Source organism: Gymnogyps californianus, chromosome 7, assembly GCF_018139145.2.
Source record: "Gymnogyps californianus isolate 813 chromosome 7, ASM1813914v2, whole genome shotgun sequence".
NCBI classification, from domain to species: Eukaryota; Metazoa; Chordata; class Aves; order Accipitriformes; family Cathartidae; genus Gymnogyps; species Gymnogyps californianus.
The window spans coordinates 30,064,346-30,085,817 of NC_059477.1; the positions used below are offsets into that span (position 1 = coordinate 30,064,346).

General features: G+C 38.4%; 1 protein-coding gene across 2 annotated transcripts in view; it reads left to right on the top strand.

Annotated features, from left to right (window-relative positions):
• The window catches only part of EPB41L5 (erythrocyte membrane protein band 4.1 like 5), a 57,037-nt gene that overhangs the window by 17,168 nt on the left and 18,397 nt on the right, over positions 1-21,472 (top strand). Inside the window, exons 4-17 of one of the 2 annotated variants that reach the window (XM_050899767.1) lie at positions 306-348; positions 1,482-1,560; positions 4,101-4,145; positions 4,468-4,520; positions 7,244-7,364; positions 7,774-7,861; positions 8,496-8,584; positions 10,024-10,093; positions 10,805-10,974; positions 12,129-12,235; positions 12,915-12,942; positions 15,347-15,389; positions 16,507-16,622; positions 20,820-21,197. In XM_050899767.1, coding sequence (XP_050755724.1) covers positions 306-348; positions 1,482-1,560; positions 4,101-4,145; positions 4,468-4,520; positions 7,244-7,364; positions 7,774-7,861; positions 8,496-8,584; positions 10,024-10,093; positions 10,805-10,974; positions 12,129-12,235; positions 12,915-12,942; positions 15,347-15,389; positions 16,507-16,622; positions 20,820-21,003 — 1,236 coding nt within the window. In that variant the 3' untranslated portion in view covers positions 21,004-21,197. Of the gene's footprint in view, positions 1-305; positions 349-1,481; positions 1,561-4,100; positions 4,146-4,467; positions 4,521-7,243; positions 7,365-7,773; positions 7,862-8,495; positions 8,585-10,023; positions 10,094-10,804; positions 10,975-12,128; positions 12,236-12,914; positions 12,943-15,346; positions 15,390-16,506; positions 16,623-20,819; positions 21,198-21,472 lie in introns of those variants that run through there. The other variant, XM_050899765.1, reaches the window with a different exon arrangement.

Consider the following 21,472-nt stretch of genomic DNA (forward strand, 5'->3'; position numbering starts at 1 on the left):
TTTTTTGTTTTGGTTTGGTTTTTTTAAAGTAGATAACGCTTTCTTGAAGATTGGCTTTAAATAGCGTACTACAGGATGTTTCTGTTGTCCAAAACTGACATTTTGCATTACAAACTTTGAGTGAAAGGATCTTCAGTGAGCACTGAGAGAGCTGTGAATGGTGAAAGATTTGGATTAGATTGTTTTAACGAACTACTTGTTATGCCAAGATGGTCTTCACTAATGAATAGGGTTCTTTTTTCCTTTTTTGTTCTCTCTGTGAGATTTCTTTATTGATAATTCAATGAAAGTAATTTATTTTTCAGCATTGGTTGGACAACACAAAAAGCATTAAAAAGCAAGTTAAAAGTAAGTGTCGTTTCTGTTTTCTCTTGAGATTTCATATTGAACATACAGGAGGCACAGAGAGTTGAAATGGGTGGTGGGGGGCAGTGTCCCATGAGGGGTGACAAGACCTGGTGACAAAAACCTGGCATGGTGCTGCTGATTGTGTAATGACCTCTTCCCTCTCTAGCTCATATTACTTTAGTCTAATGTCCTTAATTAAACATGTTAGAGGCTCATTAATTATAGTTTAAATGGAGTCCAGGCAGCTGAAGATGCTTTAGTGTTATAGATCATTATCCTGACTATAGGAAAACTTGTCTTGGAGCCTCCATCCCTTGGGGCGGTCCTGAATGCCCGAATCTGTGTTCGGTCTGCCATATCCTTACCTGCTGCACAAGGGTTTGGTGTGGCCTGGTTGTTTCAGTGATTCGTGCTTGGGTAAGCTGTGACATCAGCTGATTTTTGTTTAGCAGCTTCCTTGCTCTCTGCTGTGGAAAGTCTTCAGGGATTTGTGGTGCTGTGTTAATACAACAGAGGTTTTGGAAGCACCGAGAGAGAGAAAATTCCTCCTGTCAGATGCAAGAATCAGCAGAGCACTGCACAGTTTTAAAGAACTGCTAATCCATCCTTTTGCTGAATTAACTCTTTGGTTTCCAGAAAAGATGATTCTTCCACAGAAGGGTCTGTTAAATCCTCCTAAAATATGTCTAAATTTCTGTGGAATAAAGGGGCCTGAGTTGTCAGCAGTGGCTATTTCCCAGAGCCCTGGGAAGGTGTTACAGAGACCAGCAGTGCCTGGGGGTTTGGTCAACTGCAGAGCCAAGATGCACAGCCTTATTGGTGATGGATAGAGTCCTTAAATATAGGCATTAACCTAGATTCGTGTGCTCTTGGCAGGACAAATCAACTTAATGTGATATGACTGTTGGATTGACTTGTAACATATAAAATTATTTTGTGCGTATATTTAAGTGTCCCTTCACCCTGATGTTTTTCATGCATTTCCCTGTCACAAAGGAATTCCTGCCTTAAGACCTTGTGGTAGGACAGAGCCAATTTCAGTTAAGTTTTGTGATGTGATTGTGTGTAATAAAAAAATAAGATGTCTCATTCAGTAACTGTTACCACTGTCTTGAATGAATTCTACTTTGCAGTTGGCCCACCATACTGTCTGCATTTTCGTGTAAAGTTTTACTCATCAGAGCCCAACAATCTACGTGAAGAGCTAACAAGGTAAGAGGGATTTTGTGTGTGAGAGAGGTACCCAAATAAGGCCAGGAAAATGTTTTTGTGGTATTTATTTGAACAGTTGTATGATGTTATGGAGAGTTCCTTAGAGCTGGTTGCTTACTTGGCTTTTTGTAAATGTTTCTAATGTAGCTCTCATGAAATAAATGGGCTCTAATATAAAGAGATGTATATACTTACTATGTTACTTCATGTACCATTTTTCATAAGGCAATTCTGGCAACTGATCTGAGTAGCTTATACACAATGGGCAGAGGTTTTTACTGAAGAGAACAGACATCATTCCTCTTTCTTTATTCTTCCTAAGCTGCATTTAGTTTCAACTGTATGTAGTCATCCTGTCTCTTTAGGCAGAAAAGTTGCAAGTTAGAGCTTCTCTTGGGCAAAAATAAGTTCAGTTAACGTTTCATTACTTCTGTGGTCTTTGCAGAGCTTATGGAAAGGGAAAATAGCATTTTACTACCATGTTGAGATGTGAGTTAACAGTACTATATGTGTAGGATTGTAGTATCGGGTCAGCAGCAGTTTCTCTTGATTAAAACATTTCACAGATCCGTTCGTAATGCTGCATTTCATGTTGGACTGAGACATACTTGGGGTACTTTGAAAGAGAACACAACCTACCATCTGTCAGTAGTATAAATCTGTTGTAAAAGGCAATGTTTCTTTGCGTTGTCACCACTGCCGATGATCGTTTTGGAGAGAAAATGAAGTTGTTATGTTTTCTTGATAGCTGTAGACACTTCATACCCTCGGCCATTTGTAAGAGTGTGAAGTGCATTTGTTTGTTTTTCAGGTTTATGTCTGTGTGGATCTTCGATCTGCACTTTAGCCAAATCCGTAGGAGTGCTATCAGGAAGATTAAAGTAGCATTACCCCTTACAGCCATATGTACCCTGTGCAGCTTCATACTTACATGTGGTAACATAATGTTATAACTGCTTTTCTTTAATGCTTTCCTGCTGATCTGGGAAGAATGTTTTACCTCCCCATTCATGTTCTTGAATAAACATTTAACTGTCTCTAAAAATAGTAATGATAGACAAAATTCAGACCTACATCTGGATCTACCACTATGAAACATTTTCATCCATCCTGGTTGAGTTCTGCCAGTCAGACCTTGCTATACGGGTTTTAGCAGGGCAGACCTGAAACCTGAGGGCTTTTAAACCCTGTCTGTCTGCTTAGCTAATCCCCCAGAAGAGGAGAGCATCAAGTCTTTCTTCTGTCTCAAGACAATTTTATGCCTTAAAGAAGCAGTGGGAAGGGGAGCTCTGCTATGGGTTATAGGTGTCACTAGCAGGGCCTTTCCGAGGGTTCCACCTTTTCTTTGTGCAGCAGGACACCCAGCTGGAGCCACTTTTCAGCTTCCACCAGTGCAGCTTGCTCACGTTTTCTGCCAGCTTCCCATCAGATGCCACCAGTCAGAGGTCATGTAACACAACCTAAGCATGGGAAGTATGCTTGAATTGTTTGCGAGTGTTATGTGGCTGATAAGCACAGACTGGTCACACCCACTATACACTGGAGGCCTGTGCTCATTCTTTTGATATCTAGGGTCAGTACCAACAAATTTATTCCCCATGTAGGGGCTAGTGTTCAAAAGGCTTTGGATAATAAATGGTTTGGCAAAGTATTTGTGGATTTCCAAGGGACCCGTAGGAAAAATGCCTGTATCTGTTTTGTGTCTGTGTATGTGAGTACGAGGAGACATAGGCACATGTTGAAACAGAAGCATTGTCTTTGGCTTTGTGCATAAAGTTGCTGTTCATCTGTAGTAGAATTCAAAGTGGATACCATCATGGATGCCAGCATTTTAGTTGATGAGACTACTTCTTCTCTTGTTAAAGGGAAGATGTGTACTTCATGGAGCAAGAAGGCTACTCTTTGTGGGTATTGGATCGGAAGGATTGGTGTTGCACACCAAAGGGACAGGAACTTTGAATTCAATATTTGCCCAACTTCTAAGCAAGAAGAGTACTGAATAAGCAAGGTAGTGAAGGAAAGCTGGCTCGAAGAGTAAACAAGTTGAAAAGGCTGCAGCCTACTGGTTTGTTGTTTTTTTTTTTTTTTGTCACTTTGCAGTCAGCTTTCTGGGTTAGATTTTAACTAAGCAGTCTGTATTAGGAACATTTATTTTTGAGAGACTTTAAAATATTTGTTCTGGTATGAGATCGGTATGTCTATGAATAATGAAGAGAATGTGGAAGCTGCTGGTTGTTCTTTGCTCAAGTAGGATCAGAAGAGGAAAAAATGAGACTTACTTAGGTATCCTATTTCTTTTTCCATGCAACACCATAGTTCAGCTTGTGACAACTTCTAGCTTTGGGTTTATTTGAAATGTGTGCAAAGCATACAAACACAACTGATAAAGCCTTGAAGGATCACAATGCAGTTTCTTCAGTCTTGAAAACCCATGTAAATAGTAGAAAATGTTTTTATTTGTCAGGCTCTAACTTCTTCCGGTTGGCTAAGTGACACATTAGAACTATTAACCAATTACTTTTATTTCTTTAATCATACAGGTATTTATTTGTTCTGCAGCTGAAACTGGATATTCTTAGTGGAAAGTAAGTATTCCCAATAAACAGCCTTTTAAACAATTACAGTGTGTTTAGCATAGGATTTATTAAACTTATATTTGGATAATTAATAAGTTTTGCTAAGTAATGTAATGGGTTTTTTCTCTAAAATATTACTTTTCTATGCATGAACAGCAGCAGAGGAACGCTTAAATAATTTAGTGCTTATCTCTTGTTAATTTGCTGAAAATCTACTAATCCTTTTTCACTTTCTTATCCCAAACATTTCCAGTTTTTCACTGTCAGGTATATGAATTGTCTGCTAAACAGTGTCAGCTAGGGTTTTAACAATGCATTTCTCTTATGGCAGATTGGAATGTCCTTTTGACACAGCCATCCAGTTGGCAGCTTATAACATGCAAGGTGAGTAGGTACGAGCGGGGAAGGATGAAGTTGCATGAACAACTTTGTGTAGACTCTTAGTACCTCTTTTAGTCTGTCCTTGTTACATCCAGAAAATAGGCTCTGCCCAGACATTAGTGATCCAGTGTGAAACACAGCTCTCTCTGATTGTAATTTTGCTGAGAGTGTATATAGAAAATGACTCGATTCCTCAGGAAACAGAACAAGGAGGTTCTGAACATAAACAGCTTTGCCCTAAACTTGTTTTCTCAGGTGCTTGTGTGCAAATCTGTCCACTTTCACACAAGATATGAGGTCTGCAGTCTTCCTGAATTGCTTTGATGTAGTAACACAGTTCACTTTTTTTCGTCGTGTGGTTTCTGCCATGTGTTTTCTTTGTTGTACAAATCAGGTACAAAATTATTTTGTTTCTGCACTCAATTGAAAAGTCCTGTATATAAAAACCACCAGCTTTTGACTTCAGCCTCTTTGTAGAAACATGTTAGTGCCCCACGTCTCATGCTTGTACTTGAGCATTTATGGTTGAACTGCACTTGTTGGTATTTCAGATCCTTCTTCAGCCAAAAGAGGTGACATACTGTATTTTTTTCTCAGCTATACAGCACTATGCTTGAGTCATCTGAGACTCTTATTAATGAGTTGTCTTTAATTTTTGATTCCAGCTGAGACTCCAGCATCCATGGCTTCTCCAGGAGCTGTGGTCTGACCTTCTGTTGCTTGTATAGGTTGTACATCACTGATCTTCATGGCCAGTGTCTTCTGTTGTTTGGATGAGGGTGTGATCTTAACGAATGTGAACTTTGCTGTGGTTTCAAGCAGGGGAACTCACAAAAGAAAGAGGGGAGTCTTGAAGTTTTAGAAATGTCTGCTAGAGTAGGCTTTTGGGTCCTTATTGGAGAATATAGCCTTATTCAACCCAGTTTATAAGTCTACAAAAAATCGCAGAACCTCTGCTGTAAAGCTGTTGTACAGTCCTCTGAAGGGGGAATTTGGGGATGTGCCATGCGTCTGGGCTGCACAAATTCTGTACACAGCATTCATCTTATAAACCAATGCACTGTTGTACTTTGCAGGAGTTAGGTAACAGGACTAAGTCACTGAAATTCTTTTTCTTACAGGTATTTTCTAAAACACATTTTGTTCTTCAGGCAGGAACTAATGGCTCTATCATGTGTAGGTATAGAGAGTTGGAATTAAACTGTAAAGATACCTGCCTTTTTAACCTGCTCTTTTGTGTGCAAGGAAAACAGTTAGAATACATTCCATAGTTAAAAATATTAGCATTGTTAGAGCCTTAAGATACGGGTTCAGTGAATAAGTTTTTGGAAAAACAAAGTGATCTAATTAGGCCATATATCCATTGCTTTTTGTGCTGATCTTTTCTTTCCTCTCTCCACAATGAGGCCCGTAGCAGGGCTTTAATCTTACTGTCTGACAGCTGTGTACTTTTATTTAAATCAGCTGGAACCTAAGCTGGCTTTGACAGCATTCCTTTCAACAGAGGCAGGCCTTTTAGTGGGAGTAAATTATTATAGAACTACAGACTTCCTCAGTCAGCATTAAAAAAAAAAAAAAAGAAAAAGGAGGAGGTGAAAAGACTATTATTATGCTTGCAGTGTTCAGAAATCCAAGAAACACGTTTTTAGATCATATATAGTTTTTGTACCTATGGAATACTGTGTATATTTATTTGACTTTTCCAAGTCTTCCCAAAGATGTCACTATTTTTTTCCTATACAAACATCTGTAGTTTCTTTTTTCAGACAGAACAATTATTGGCCTGTATCAGACACCCAAGGTCCAAGTTACAGAATTATTCCTAATTTTTTGGATATGAGCTGAACATTAAGAAGCCACTTGAAATCAATGGGAGGAGCGAATATTTAGTGACTCTGAAAATCAGGACATTTTTATAAAGGTTTCTAACTGTGAGTTTCAGCATTTTAGGCATACATCAGTCTTTAAAAGCTGGACTTGTTAGCATCTGTGGAAAAAAGAGGTTGTGCTTTTGATGTGGCACGCCCATTGACTAGTATGTTCCAGTATGCTCTCTAAACAGCATCTCTTATTGCCCCTGTTGAGCATGCAGCAGTGGACTAGATGAGCCATTTGACTGACCCAGTAGGGCATTTATTATGTTCTTAGATTTAAAGGAGAGCAACAAATAACAGCTGCATGATTGTGCCCTGACACAGAGTAATTTTAGCAGGACAAGGGGATTTATAGTCATAAAACCAGAAATTGATTTTTAGAATGGACAAATAGTTTTATGAAAAGTGTCAGAACTGGTTTTGCTTTTTACAAGTCTCAAGAGATTTTGTTTTAATAATTTAAGGCAAAATTCCATTGTAACTTTAGTCAGCTGTCATCTCAGTAGAGACTTCAGTGATAAAAGTGTTGAAAACTTTCTGCAGGAAAGAAAAAAGGTGACTTTCACAGATGTTGATAACTTCCATTTATAGGAAGCTTGTTAAGGAATATATCAATAGCACTTTGTAAAAATTAATGCAAAGCTTTTGTGCAGACAACATGACCATTTGTTCAGTGTCCATAATTTCCCTGTCAAAAAAGGTGACACTTCAGATATTGGGAGGACTGGAAGAGAAGGAGAAACACAAAAAGAAATTTAGTGGTTTAGATTAACTAGAAAAGTATGCAAAAGTTCCTGTTAATATCCACTGTGTTTATTGGTAACATTGCTTGACAATGCTGTTCTTTTGTAGCTGAACTTGGAGACTATGATCCTGCTGAACATGTCCCTGAACTGGTGTCTGAGTTCAGGTTTGTTCCCACTCAGACTGAAGAGATGGAACTAGCCATTTTTGAGAAGTGGAAGGAATGCAGGTACTAGATCTTCCAGTGCATGCTAACCAGCTGTTTGCACTGATTTTTCTGTGAAGAGAATGTATTAAAAAGATGCTGCTAATGCTTCTTCTGTGGTCTTGTTCAGAAACATAATTCTAACATGGTTCTGTCATATTTTGTCAGAGGATATAATGTGAAAAATGAAGCTTTTCAAAAGTCTGAGTAAAATGATGAGGTACAGAATCTTGAAATGCAATAATTTTTGCAGCAGCAGTTTCAGATTAAAACTTTAAAAAGTGACCTTGATGTTCATGAAAGCGAACAAGTGTCAGCAGTGTTTAGGTTTTTCATAAACTTTTAGGAATTTCTTTTCCTCTTTCCTCATATAGCAGTTTTTCCTTTCTGTGCTTTTTCAGGCACCTACCTAACAGCAAAAAATTTGTTTCAGGGGGCAAACACCAGCACAGGCTGAAACTAACTACTTAAACAAAGCTAAGTGGCTGGAAATGTATGGTGTAGACATGCACATAGTCAAGGTATGTTTAACCACAGCATGATGACCTTTGGAAATGATAATGTTAGCTTTGTCCTGCATTTCAACACTGGTTTTTGCTTTGGGGGGGGGGGGGGAAAGGAATATTGTACTCATCTAAACTGTGTAACAACTGATCTGGCTTTGCATCAACATTCCACTTTATAGTATACATTTCTAGAAGGTATAACTTTAGTCCAAGCGTATCTGCTCTGTGTTAAATATGTGATTGGTGTGGCAATATGTACTACAGTTTGTATTTAGACTAAGAGCTATGTGAAAAATCATAGTAATTAAATTAAAATTGGCTGGGGTCCAGTCAGCTACCAGCTGAAGAACTACAAATAAAAATAGATCTCCTGTGGAGAAGGAAGTGCAGAGAACTGCACAAGGAGGTCTTTATTACACAGACAAATCAAGAAACTTTAATTTTCCACTTTAGTCAGCCTTATTGAAGGGTTGCAAACTAGAAAAATCTATTGCATAAGATCATTGAAACATGAGAGTTTTGTTGTATAAAATAAGCAGATATGTGTTTAATTGTAACACTGGGCAAATAAACTACACAAATCACTGGAGTAATTTGGATAAAGGGTCAAACACCAAAATGAACATAATCTTTATTTTGCGGCAATTAGGCAAGAGATGGCAATGATTACAGCCTGGGACTAACACCTACAGGAGTTCTTGTCTTTGAAGGAGACACAAAGATTGGTTTGTTTTTCTGGTAAGCTCTCTGATTGTACATGAAAATACATTTTAGATTTTTATTCTTTTGTTTCTTTTGCACTAGCCAAAAAAAATATTTATTTGGGATATGAGAGCACCGTGAATACTAGGTACCTGCAGAAATATTCTGTAGTCTGTGAGTGTTTTCACGGTGTCCAAAAATATTCTTTCTTTTTTTAACATTCTTGGTTGATATGTTAATAGGCTGTATATGTGTAACATGCTAGAGGCAAGTAAAAGATGGAATATCTTTGGGATGTTTTTATTTTTTTTATAGTGTGTGTGTTGTTGTGTTTTGCACTAGATTGCTTTGGAAGTAGAGTATGCACCCAGTCAGTGAAATGAAGCTTCTTCAGGTGTTCTAGCCAAGTGTTACACCTTACTGTTGAAAAAGAGGCAGAAGCAATCATACTAGTGCAGTTTTTACATACAATGTCATCTGGGCAGGCTTTTCATTAAGAAAATGTCTCTTTGTGCCCAGTAAAGAGTAAACTCCCCAAAAAACAGATCTATATATAGTCAGGGGATATAGAGCTTCCTTTAGTTTTTATGAACATGTGCTTCTTTATCTGTCAAGTACCTAAGTAACACCCCATGGTTTCTTAGAAGCATTCTGATGAAATTTTGCAGGGCTTTATATTGCATAAAACACAAGCTGGAGAACCTTCTAGCTAGCATATTTGGGTCTGGGTACACAGACATTTATGGATTTTTAAGTGCTTTATTCTGTAATTCCCACCCAGTCTTTCAAAACTGTATACAAAGAATAAGTAGGCAGATGATGAGGTGAAATTTCATCATATGAATAGTTAGTTTGGGTTAGCCCAGTCCAATTTTATAAACTTCTCAGAAAAACACTCACTTCATAGCAGAAATGTTATCTGTGTGTCTTGTCCCTCCAACATCAATTCTGGGTATTTTTTTGGTAGGCAGGGAGGGGGGAAAGTGGTTGCATTTTTGTGTCATGTCATGTTCACATTGTTCTCTTTGGCTGGGATTTTCTGAAACAGTCATAGGAATTGATGTGTGATATATTGTACAGTGATTTACATTTCTTTAATAAAGCAAAATTATTTTGCCCTGCCTTTGTGTCTTTCTGAGTTCAGTTTTGTGGGCTTGTGGAAGAGTAGGCAAGCAGGAGTATGTGGATGGAGTTTGATTTCAGTTCAAGTAATTATTATTTTAAGTTCCAATAGAATTATCTCTGTAGAAGTTGCTGACTACTTCTTATCTTTACGGTTTCTAATTAAGTGTTAAATTTTGAAGTGATACATTGGTATCCACAGTATAATCAAGCCCTACTGCATGAACTTAAAACACCCACAAAACCAGAAAAAAAAAATTTGGTAGAGAGGCTTGGACCAGCACATCGAACATACCTCTCAGTGAGTTACTAGGAGAGTTAGACATAACCTGCTTTTTCTGTTCATCTTGCAGGCCAAAGATAACAAGACTTGACTTCAAGAAGAACAAACTCACTCTAGTTGTTGTTGAAGATGATGAACAGGTAGATAACTATCTGTTTAGTTACATCTCAGTCTTGATTATACAGTCCTAGTTTACATACTCCTGATCTCTTTCTTTGTATTTAAGTTTTGAGAATTAACGTGGATGCCTTGCAAGATTTCTGATTGTGACTTGGGGTGAGGAGGGGAATGAAGGGACTTAAGTATAAAATAAATAGGCTCAATTACTTTTTTGTCACCCTGTTTTTAAAAGGGGAATACCTTGTGAAACTAGTGTAGACTAGATAATTTGGAAACAGTGTGCATTGTGCAAGAAAGTTTGAAAAAAGGCCATGTACCACATTTAGTGGAATGAATTCCTTAAGCAGGTGCCAGAATTCTTCCCATGGGAAGAAACTGCTCAGAGCTGAGGCAATAAAAATGTGAGCATTGGTAGGAAATCAGATTTGGAAGTGAGACCATGTTAGCTTCATTGAGAAGTACCTTCCTATTAAAACGATGTCTTTAATTTGTAGTTATTGAGAGGTTTGACTTGTTAAATATATGCGCTCTATAGCCCTTTCCAACTTCAGACTATGGAGTAGTTGTTCATTAAAGCTTCTGAAAAGGTTGATTCTTTTTCTGCCTAACACATTTTTTAAACGTACATTTCAGTATTCATAAAAAACAAATTTTATTTGACTTACATTGAATTGTAGCTTTGACTTATTCAAGCCCCTTGTAAATCGTCAGTGTGCTTTGTGTGCTTTAAGGGAAAGGAGCAGGAGCACACTTTTGTCTTTAGACTGGATCATCCCAAAGCCTGCAAACACTTGTGGAAATGTGCAGTGGAACATCACGCCTTCTTCCGGCTCCGCGGTCCTGTCCAAAAAAGCTCAAGTCGATCAGGCTTCATTCGGTTAGGCTCCCGGTTCCGATACAGGTCAGTGTCATCTGTCATTTAGCACATATCTTCTGTTATTTCTTGCTTTTCTTGGATTATGCATGGAAACAGGAGAGAACTTGGTATTCATTCACCCAGGACATATAGAGCAGTGAAACTTGCAAGCTGAGTGAGTTGCATTATTGATTTTATTAAATCATGGATTTTCCCCCTGCATTTTCTGATTTATCTTTAGGTGATTCTGGTCTGTGCGGTAGGAAACCAAAGGTTTCTCAAAGTTTATGTTCCTTATATAGCATACATAGTACATCGTGTTTTATAGATCACTTCGTCTTGAAAGCACACCCTTTTTTACATGAACCATAGAGGATGAATGATTGACTTGCACAGTTGGGGACATTGCAGGTCTTTTGACTTCTGAGTTCCTGACTGTTTGAGTGATGGTAGTGCTTCAGAAGCCTAAGATAATGCCCATTCCACGTTAGGCACTACCGGTGCAGGTAACAGACTTCCGAATGGCTTGTGGTCCCAGACTAGTCTGCAGGATGCTGACAGTTGCCCCACCAGAGTTGGTGAGAACATGTGGAAGTGGGTGGGGCGTGACCTGAGGCAGTATGCATATACTTTGCTTCAGTTTCCAGCAACCGTAGCAATACTGTCTAGTCTGCTTCAGAAAGAATCAGTGGTACCAAGGAGTCAGCAGAACATGAGGCTGCTACTGCCTTGGGGGCAGTCTGGCCAAACTTGGGGAAGAAAGACTTGCCTGCGAACAAAAGCATCTAGATGCTGGTTTTTAGTCCTATTATCATCTTTCCCTATGACCTTTGGCAACGTACCTTAAGCTTTACTCTCTCCTAGAATTTTCAGCTTCTCCCAAACTGCATGCACTGTGACCACAGAAGTATGCAAAGGGCAAATGTGCTTTTTCAGCCACTTAATGTTTAAGGAGTCATTGCTTCAGCCTTTTGTCTTGGGAAAATGGGGTGAAGATTAGGATGTTTGTAAAGCTTCCCTGTTTTTGTGAAGGGCCTTCTGAGGTGTTAAGTTTGGGATTTTTTAATAGAACTGAGATCAGATTATTAAACTATGAATTTAAAATAGAAATGTGATGTTTTGATGAGCAGTGTCTGTAGTCTGCCATTAAAAATAAGTAATTTATTTTATTGTTTTGTACTTTTACATGGCATTGTTAGTGGGAAAACAGAATATCAAACAACCAAGACTAACAAAGCCAGGAGATCAGCATCCTTTGAAAGAAGGCCCAGCAAGAGATATTCAAGACGAACACTGCAAATGAAAGGTAAAAGACCTTCCATTCTGAGAAGTATAATCCGCTGTGAGAATCAAGTAATCATATCCTTTTAAGGTTCTGTGTAGGAATTCTGCTGTAGCTGTTTGCCCTTCTCTTGGATTTCCAAAATTAGGTTTTCTTTGACTTATTTGGGAGACCATATGTATTTGTCAGAAAAAGCTTGTGTCCAAAGCATGTTGTTCTAGCTTGCCTAGCAGGTAAAACACCCATGAATATTGCACAACAGGTCTCTGTATGCAGACGGAAAACTTGGATCCAGGAAACAGCGATATATTAATGATAATATTTGAAATCTATGAATCAAGCTTGAAACTTGTGTCATTGAGATTTTTTTCATTGTTCGTAGGAGTTGCACTCTTGTTGTCACAACCTGACGGCATGTGATACCTTGTCTCTTATTCCCAGTCTCGCGTAGGTCAAGCGTGACCTCCGTGCATGCTTTCAGATACTTGTTTAAATCAGACTCTTTGGTTTGCTCTTCAGATTTTTAATTTTAGTTTTCCAATTTAGAATTTTATTTTTCACACATTGTACGTGGGATACATGCAACTTCTGCTCTTTTAGTTGCCTACTTGTAGGCAGTGCTAGACTCTTTTTATTAATAATATACTTAATTTGTAATTAGGTTATCAATTAAATATTAAATCTTAACACTTTTTTTTTGCAGCACATGCTGCTAAACTTGAAGAAACAAGGTAAGATGCATTCCAATATTAAAATTTCTCTTTGATGTTTGCCACCTGTACTTGAGCACATGTCTGCAGAAGGAGGTTATAAGATTAGTTAAATGTAGAGAGTGTTAACCTCTTAACTGTGGTTTTGCTGTGGGTTTTGTGTTTGTTTGCTTTACATAAAACCTACTGTTCAAAGCAAAGCTCCTGTGTTGCTGTCCCATGGAAGATTTTGCCTGACTTGCTTACTAGCAGGCAAAGAGGTTTGTTTATGACTAGCTATGATTCTTGCTGGATATGAGCTGTAGTTCTGTGTGCTGCCATGTAAAGAGATCAGGTGAAAGCATGTGAGGAGGTCTTCTTTCTGAAATCTGCCTACTCTGGCTATGTGACTGAAATACATAATCAAGTGAAGGTCAGAGACAGGGAAAATACAGTAAAATAAATATTTGAAATATGCTGATGATTTTATATTCTGTACTATGCTTGCATTCATTTTTATATACTTAAGTATTTATTTTTATCTACTTATACTAAATTATTCATGATCAACATTGAGAGGGAGGCCTTTTGGTTCTTTATTTCTGTACCTAGATTCTTTCTGCATGTGTAGGTTCATACTTGCTGTTGCAATGTAAAATACTCATATGAATCTGAATCATACAGTTTTCATATGCTTCCTTAAGGGAAGAGAGGAAACCAGGCTAAAAAGAATTACCTGGTAGCGAAGGAACTAAGTCAGTTCTGGTTTCTGTCTGTTGCCCTAATAACTTGTGAACATTGCAATGATCAATTGCAACCGAATTATTTTTAAGAAGTAGATGATCATAGATGTTAAGTGTCATGACAGTCAGGAGCTGGGTAAGGAATGTTGAAATAACATTTCAAAACAACAAGCTTAATACAGCTGTACGGTTTCTGTTTGTAGCAGCAGGGTTGATTCTTGCATGAGAGGGGGAGAAGTCTAGGAAGCCTGGGGACAAGGCTGCAGTTACTATAGTGGAGGTCTGTCTGTCTTTGTGACCTTCTGTGTTGTCTTTTCTTCTTATAAAATGGGAAAGTACTCTTCAAAACTGGGTGTCATTAAAGCGCTTAAAGATCCTCTGCATGCAAAATGTGACTGACTAATTAGTACTCTCGTCATGCTGTGTTGTCATGCCCTTCTCCGAGTTTCATGCTGCTTAGGTCATTCTGAGAGTGGGAAGAGAAACTTCATATGCAGTTTATCCTTCTGATAAGACGGCTGTCTTCTGATGTGCACCTAGGTGTGGCACTCTTATGTTAGTCTCCAGAGCAGTCTATGCCATTTCTGAAACTCTACACTCAAGCATTGCTAATTGAAATGCATCATGAAAGATGTATGTTGTTCCATTCTTTTGTGTTAACTTGGCACAGGGGAATGTGCTACCCAGAAGGCATTCCTTAATATTTCTGTTAAATGTGCACTATTCTGTGGTAATCTCCACAGTCTCTCAATAGAGAAGGTGCAAAGTTGGGAAACAGGCAAGGAACAGCTTGTTTGGTCTTGAGGTTATGGTATTGAAGTAAAATAAATCTAAAGAATCGCTGAAGTAGATGCAGAAATCTATTTGAATTGTCAGCTTGCCAGGTTGAATAGCTATTGTCCAGACCATAAATCAAAAGATTAATGGGTCGTAGGAGACTAGAACCATTTTTCAAAAGAAGTCTGGGAAAAAAGTTTGCTTTGCATGAGACTTATAATGCATAATTATTGTGCAGGGTGTTAATGCTTTTAGGTCTCTCGAAAATGTGAAATGTGTCTTGCAGATTCAGAAATCATCAGGAATAGGGATATGGGTCTTATTTAATTTATTAAGTATTTAATAATATAAAATTATTAATGCTGTGCTGAGCTGCTGTGCACATAATTTTGAATAGCTGCTTTTAAGACTCTGAAGCAGTAATTCAGTCCATTGGAGGTTGTATGCAGAAGAAACTCACAAATTTTTCTGATAAACTTTGTGATGTAAAACTTCAAATCAGAATAGTCCTAGTTATGGAAGAAACATAGTATCTACAGCATGTAGGTGAGGTTTTAACAATGTCACATTTAGCTGGGTGTTTAACTAAAACTATATCGGTTTTGCTTTAAAAGTGCCCCACCTTACTGCTGAATCAGGAAGACTTTCTAAACCAAACTGGTTTAGGAAAGGAAGAGGAAAAACCAGATGAATTACAGATAAACTACAGCTTGAACAAATAAAAAATAATGTGATACCCTTAGTTACCTAGGATGAGGCAGCTGACCTAAACCAGAAGTTTTTACGTTTTCTTTTGAGAACAGATAAGTCCTTTGGAAAGATCTTTGTTGGACTTTATATTTCTTTCTGAAAATCCTTGCAGTTCTGCCAGCCTGCAAAAACAGTTTGTTGATCTGATTCTGATTTAAATTCTTTTTGTCTTTCAGCATTGCAAACAATGCTGTTATGAACCAAACTAATGGATCACAAGTAAGGACTCTCTCTCTTTCATTCTTTTTAAATGCAGTTTTCATGTATTTCAGTACATTTGAGGATTTCATTATTCATTCTTAAAATCCAATGATTGACCAATTGAAAGTTACACACGGTTAACTACTAAATTGCATGCCAAGAAATGACTACTAATTTACAAGCAAGATAGTTGGTTAATTTAGCTGGAATAAGGAGGATACCCCATGCCCCAGTACTATAGAAACTATGCTATTTATAGATACAGATTTTCATAGGTACACAAAGTACCTTTGTGTGAGAGTTGTTATTATCCAAAGCACATTAATTCTATATGCTAAGTAACATTAAAAAAAAAAGGGGGCGCAATTCATCAGCACCTATGTTGATTCCTGCTTACAGTATTTTTTTGAGAGGAATGCACCTGCAAATTAAAGAATACATTGTTAGCAAAACTTCAGTGTTTTCTGAGTTTGAGAAGGAAATCAGAGACACCTGTCCCCTCAGTACTTGTACACAGAATACCTTGTTTCACTGAAAAGGGACGTTAGTGTAAAGTAACTCTCCGTCTGAGTATCAAAAAATAGGACTTGGAGTTTGGAAAGACCCTGTCTCACTTTCTGGAGCATTTCAGATGCAGAGTGCAACAGAAAGGGTCACATATTGGTAGAAACAGGGTTATGGTTTGTTTTAACATTAAAATACTCAGTCTCCGTTGATAGATAGATTGCCGCTCTGCCCAGGCTTTTGCCTTCTATGCAAAAGGAGTTGGTTTTTTCAGGAACGGTTATGTTTCAAATGGCAGTCCAAAGGCCTGCAACCCAAAGGTGCCAATCGTTATTGCAAAGTTACCTACAGAAGGAAAGCATTATTGCATGAATTTAAAAAGGACACGGCAGGCCATAGCTTTTTACTGAAATCTTTGAGCAGCCTTGGATTTGTTATGATCCCGGTACTGTGTGCCGTACTGGAAAAGACTGGGCATAGGTATCCAGTGCTGTGGAAGTAATGGAAGACAACAGCCTTGCTTTAGCTTTGTGCTTAAGGAGAAGTGGTGATATGTTTTGCTATGTGTAATGTGTCATTGCTTCATTAATGTATGTATACTAACTTATTTGTTTATGTGCTGTCTCCAAAGAGCTGGAATGCAAAGCCAAACCTCCCTGTCCTAACAGTGGTTCCTTCTGCCCCAGTCTTAGTGGAAATAGAAAACCTCCCAAGGAGCCCAGGAGCCAGCCAGCAAGACAAGAAGTGGTACGTTCTGCCTTGTTGGGAAATGAATTTTGCTTGCTTATGCGTGATTCAAGTGGCTGTTCCTTTATCTGCACTTAAATAAGCTGCCATCCTTGTATCTTTAATGTAAGTTGACAGTCAAGTTAGTGATGATGCAGCTGATGTGTTGCTGTGAATGTAGTGTGGGGAGGTGAGGACAACAGGCTTAGTCACTGCCAACCAAAAGAAAATTTCTTCAGGGGCTGAAGAAAAGATTAAATCCAGAACAGCATTTTCAAGTCTTGGAGAGAGCTAGGTCCTTCTCATTTGCCGTAATACTCCTTGTAACCCTTTGCTTGGTATCATGGGGCCCAAGCACTTACCTTGATCCTTAACAAAATGCAGTACCTTGTAAACCAGTATCCTTGTGAATTGTCTTTCAAACCTTTTGAACCGGGCAAGCTGATTTTTTTTTATTATCTTGGGTAGAATGGGAGCTTGAGGAAAATGACACAAGCTGAAGATAAGAGCTTTGATTTCATGTAATCAGAGTATTTGTTTTATGGATTGGATGCATCTCAAAATGAGGATGATTTGTTTGAAGATAAATGTACATATCATTTATCTTTTCTTAAAGTAATTCTGTATTGCAAAGCTATTTCAAAACCAAAACTGACATATATCAACCCAGTATTTGTGCACACGTCATCTTAACTTTTCAGCTTCTTGTGCATTCGGAGGCAGCATGGCTTATCCTAGAAGGGTAATTCTGGTTTCTGCGAGATTCTCCAGGAGCAGCAGCGATGGAATGGAGCAACACAAAAGCTCTTATCCTAAGCGGTTTCAGCCCTCAAGAGAAAAGGTCCTCCTCCCATTGTCGGGCATATGAACCTACTTTGCTTCAGTATCCCTTAAAAATAGATAATACCTGTTTCTAACAGTGCAATGACAAATGTACTTTAATTTTGTAGATCTTATTGATTACAGACTTCTAATACTATGGATTTTGGATTATAAGGGGGATGGTAATACTGCTTTATGTGTTGCATTTTATTGACGTTTCAATCAGAACATATGATCAATGCTGTTTTTCTTTCTTTTGCCCTTGATTTATCTAGTATCTGAAATCTGTGCTTGTCTATGATGAGATCCCGTTGATCACTCGATTCCTTCCATGGTGGTGGGTGAAAGGTGGTGGTTTCTTTATTCTTCAGCATTCTCAATATGGTTTTATTTTTATTCTTTTGGTCTAATTGCAAGATGCGTGCTAGAAACCAATATTTGCTTTGGTGGAAGTGTTTGACTCTTGCTCCAAACAGCTCTTCTTGGGTATCTCATTTGTGCTAGCGTTCTTGCTAGTATTCGCAAGGCTTCTGTTGCTTATTGAAATCCCACTGCTTTTGTTCAGAAGCAGAGAGGACTCTGTAGCCAATCTGTTTCAGTTTTGGTCTTGGTACGCCTGTTTTAGGATTAAGAACTTGAGCTTGTCTGTCTTAACATTGTCAAGGAATCTAAGCTTACATGCCAGCTGCCGCAGTATGTAGCTTTTTCTATAGAAGAGTTGGAGCGAATGTGAAATACACCTGCATGTAACCCAAAACAGTATGCCATAAAGAAAACAAGCTTCTTGGCAATTCATGCATTTTAATCAAGAGTGTAATGCTTGTACTGCATATGTGTTACGTTTCTTAGAGACATATCATTATTATTGAAGGCAGTTGTCTTCTGGCAAAGAGGTTTTAATGTGTTCACTGGAAACAGTACTGCCTGTAATAAAGGGCAAATCCAGCTGTAGGAAGAAGACAACAGTTTGGAGCTGAGTCAGCAGTTGAGCTACATTCTAGTTTCCTAGATGGGAAGTGGGGTTAGGTTAATATAATAGCCGGAACATATGTATTTATTGGGGGGGCTGTGACTTGGCTATTGCGCCTTCAAGTCTTGGTGTCTTGACGCTGCTAATAAGATCTCTTTTCAACTGCTACTGTCTTTAATTGGTCTGTTTCTGCATGAATTATCTTTGCTTTCTGTCAGAAAAATAGTCTTCTTTTAGAGAGAGTTTGCCAAGGATTGTTGAGAACACCACAATCTTTTGGACTGGGGATTTTGTAGATGGTTAGATTGAAGGGGTTTAGAAGTGAGGTCCCGACCTCATGAGTTTCTGTACTCTGCTTGGCAGATGCCTGTATTGGCTACCTTGCAGCTTAGATCCCTTCCTGATGTCAATGTCTCCTTTAATTTAAAAAGTTAATGCTGCAGCTGCCAACAGCAATTGTGCCAGATTGTAGAAAGTACTTTGCCAGATAGGAAGGATTTTAGTGTTTTTATTTTTTTTCTTTGCTCCATTCCTATAAAATTGTCGGTACAGGTAAACTGTACTGGTCTGCATGGTCTGAAAACGGTCTGGAATATTAGCTGCAAGGCTGGGAAGCCTAAAACACAATCAGTGTCTTTCTAACTTTAGTCTTTTCTCAAGAAGCTGTTTCTGTGCTAAGATAGGACAGGAGACAAAGGTTTAATAATTTTTTCCTTATTGTGGAATAAGTAGGGTGGTTTTGGGTTTGGTGGTTTGTATTTTTTTTTCTTGCTAGTGGATATAGCTTTCACTTAACCGCTTAAATTAGAGAAATGGGAAAATAATGTAATGAACTGTTGAGGATTGAAGCCTTCAGTATTCACGGGTCACTTCCTCAGCATATTTCACAAAAAACAAAAGTTTGAATTTACCCATGGGTGACCTGTATATAAATCCTCTCTCTTTTTCTAAAGGAGGACTATCCCTGAGCGTTAATCATTTACTGCTCTTGTGAATCCTGCATGCTTTTCTGCTTCCCTGCCTTAACATGTGTAATCTTCCAACTCATGCGCTGGCTGCTTGGCTGTTCTGGCAGGGCTGGGAGTGTTAAACCAGGCTTTCTGGAACGTGAGAAGGTGGAATTTGAGCTGGGGGCTGTCCAGGACCCCTCTAGATGAACAGCAACAATGTTTCCACTTTGTTTAGATTTGGGTCATTAAATAGAGAATTTTACATTAAACTGAAGGAATATGTTTGGTTTAGGAGTTTCCTTGCTTGAGTAGTTTATGAGAGAGTGCTTTTTCCAATCAGTTTTTTGATACCTGATTGTACCTTGCATCATCCTCTCCTAAAACATACTAGTGAAGGACCCTAGTACAACACAGACAACAGTTAACAGATCATTGTCCATTTTTTAAAGTCTTTTAAAATTCAGCTGTTTCAGTAAATTGCTTATCCCTGCTGCTTTGGAGATGCTTGTGCCTAAAGCCTTACAGTTTTCTAGCTAAGGGCTCCTGCATAAAAAATATTTTTCAAAACACTTTTTAAAGTGATGAGTGTTCTCCCTGGCTCCTCTCTCAAGCTTTTGGAGGACTTTATTCCAACTGTGGTATAGACTAGCCATAACTGTGCATGGCATTTCTGTGGTTTTGATTTTAGGAATTCAGAATTTAGAATTTACAAACCCTTATGCCTTCATATGCAAAATTAGAAAGCAAGGTCTTAGTTTGTATTGTGACCTTTTTTAAAATGGTTCTTTTTCCAACTAAGTTTTTTATGTTAATCAAGTATAGGTACAGTAACCTTCTTTAGTAGTATTTAGTCTCTCAGTCACCTAAATTGTGAATGATTTGTGCGTGCTCTACTGTTTGCTCCTGCACAGTAATGCTCATTTTTCTGAGTTTCTGTTTTCTTCTCCCTTATTTTAACTTGCAGTAGAATCTACATTTTCCAGTGACTCTGAAAACTGGTGTTGCTTATAGATGCTTGTTTCAGGTGTACATTTAGAGCTGCCACTTAAACCCTTTCAGCTTCCTCCAAATAAAATGCGCTGTATACTTGGGAGGTCTGTTCCGCCATCACATTATTTTCTCCCATCTGCAAAATGTGCATGGTTCTTGCTCAGTTTTGTGAAGTGCTTTGAAATATGAAGTGCTTTTCATTTGGTAAGTGTAGACAACGTATACATGAGATAGCTTAACTTGTCATTTCAGACTTCTGCAAAAATGTGCATGATACCGAGCAGAAAAGGGGTTTATTTGACAGTATCATCATGTACACATATACTTGCATGCCTCTCTCCTTCAGTATTTGCCTTCCAGCAATGCTCTTTTTCCTTGCCTTTTAGCATCAATCTTTTTGTCTTTATCTTTGCTTTGCTTTTCCACCCTCTTTCTCATCCATACCTGTTTACTAATTGTGCCCCCTCCCGCTCCCCGATAATCCAGGCCCTTTGATGCTGCCGACCGCTGTCAACGTGGTGGAAACCTGTGGGACGCGTGGGCCCCGCCGAGGACCCGCGCTGCGGACGGACAGTACGCCGCTTTTGTCCATGAGCGCAATGTGAAGAATGCAGGAATGCATAGCGGTGCTGGCACCTATGCTGTCCAAACCACCATGACCAGTCTCTGAGACGTGGGCCTTTCTGGAGATTGAGACGGCTTTCTAGCAGAGGCTGGAAAATTACGTTTTGAGCTGTCTCAGAGATAAGGACAACGGACCCAAAGCTGACTATAGTGGGGAAAAAAAGCTTTTATTACAAAGGCTTTACATATCGTGCTGTTGGTATTTAGTCTTTAAAGAAAAAAATAACATACAGACCAGAAGCCAGCAATTGCTCTTACATTAAAAAGAGTATATATATATCTTTTTAATTGTGTTAAGGTTTTTCTTAATGATTGAAAGATTTCTTTTTTTTTTCACCTGGGTTTAACTTTGAGAACCATGCAGGAAGTCACATTTGTAATAAAACTACACATGCAACTAGTGGGTTATAATGTGCTTTCAAAAATCTTAGAGAGTAAGAGGATGTAACTGCCCCTCCTTTTGAACCATGATTATTTAAAAATATCCAAGATAGATGGTTGATCTGAAAACTAAC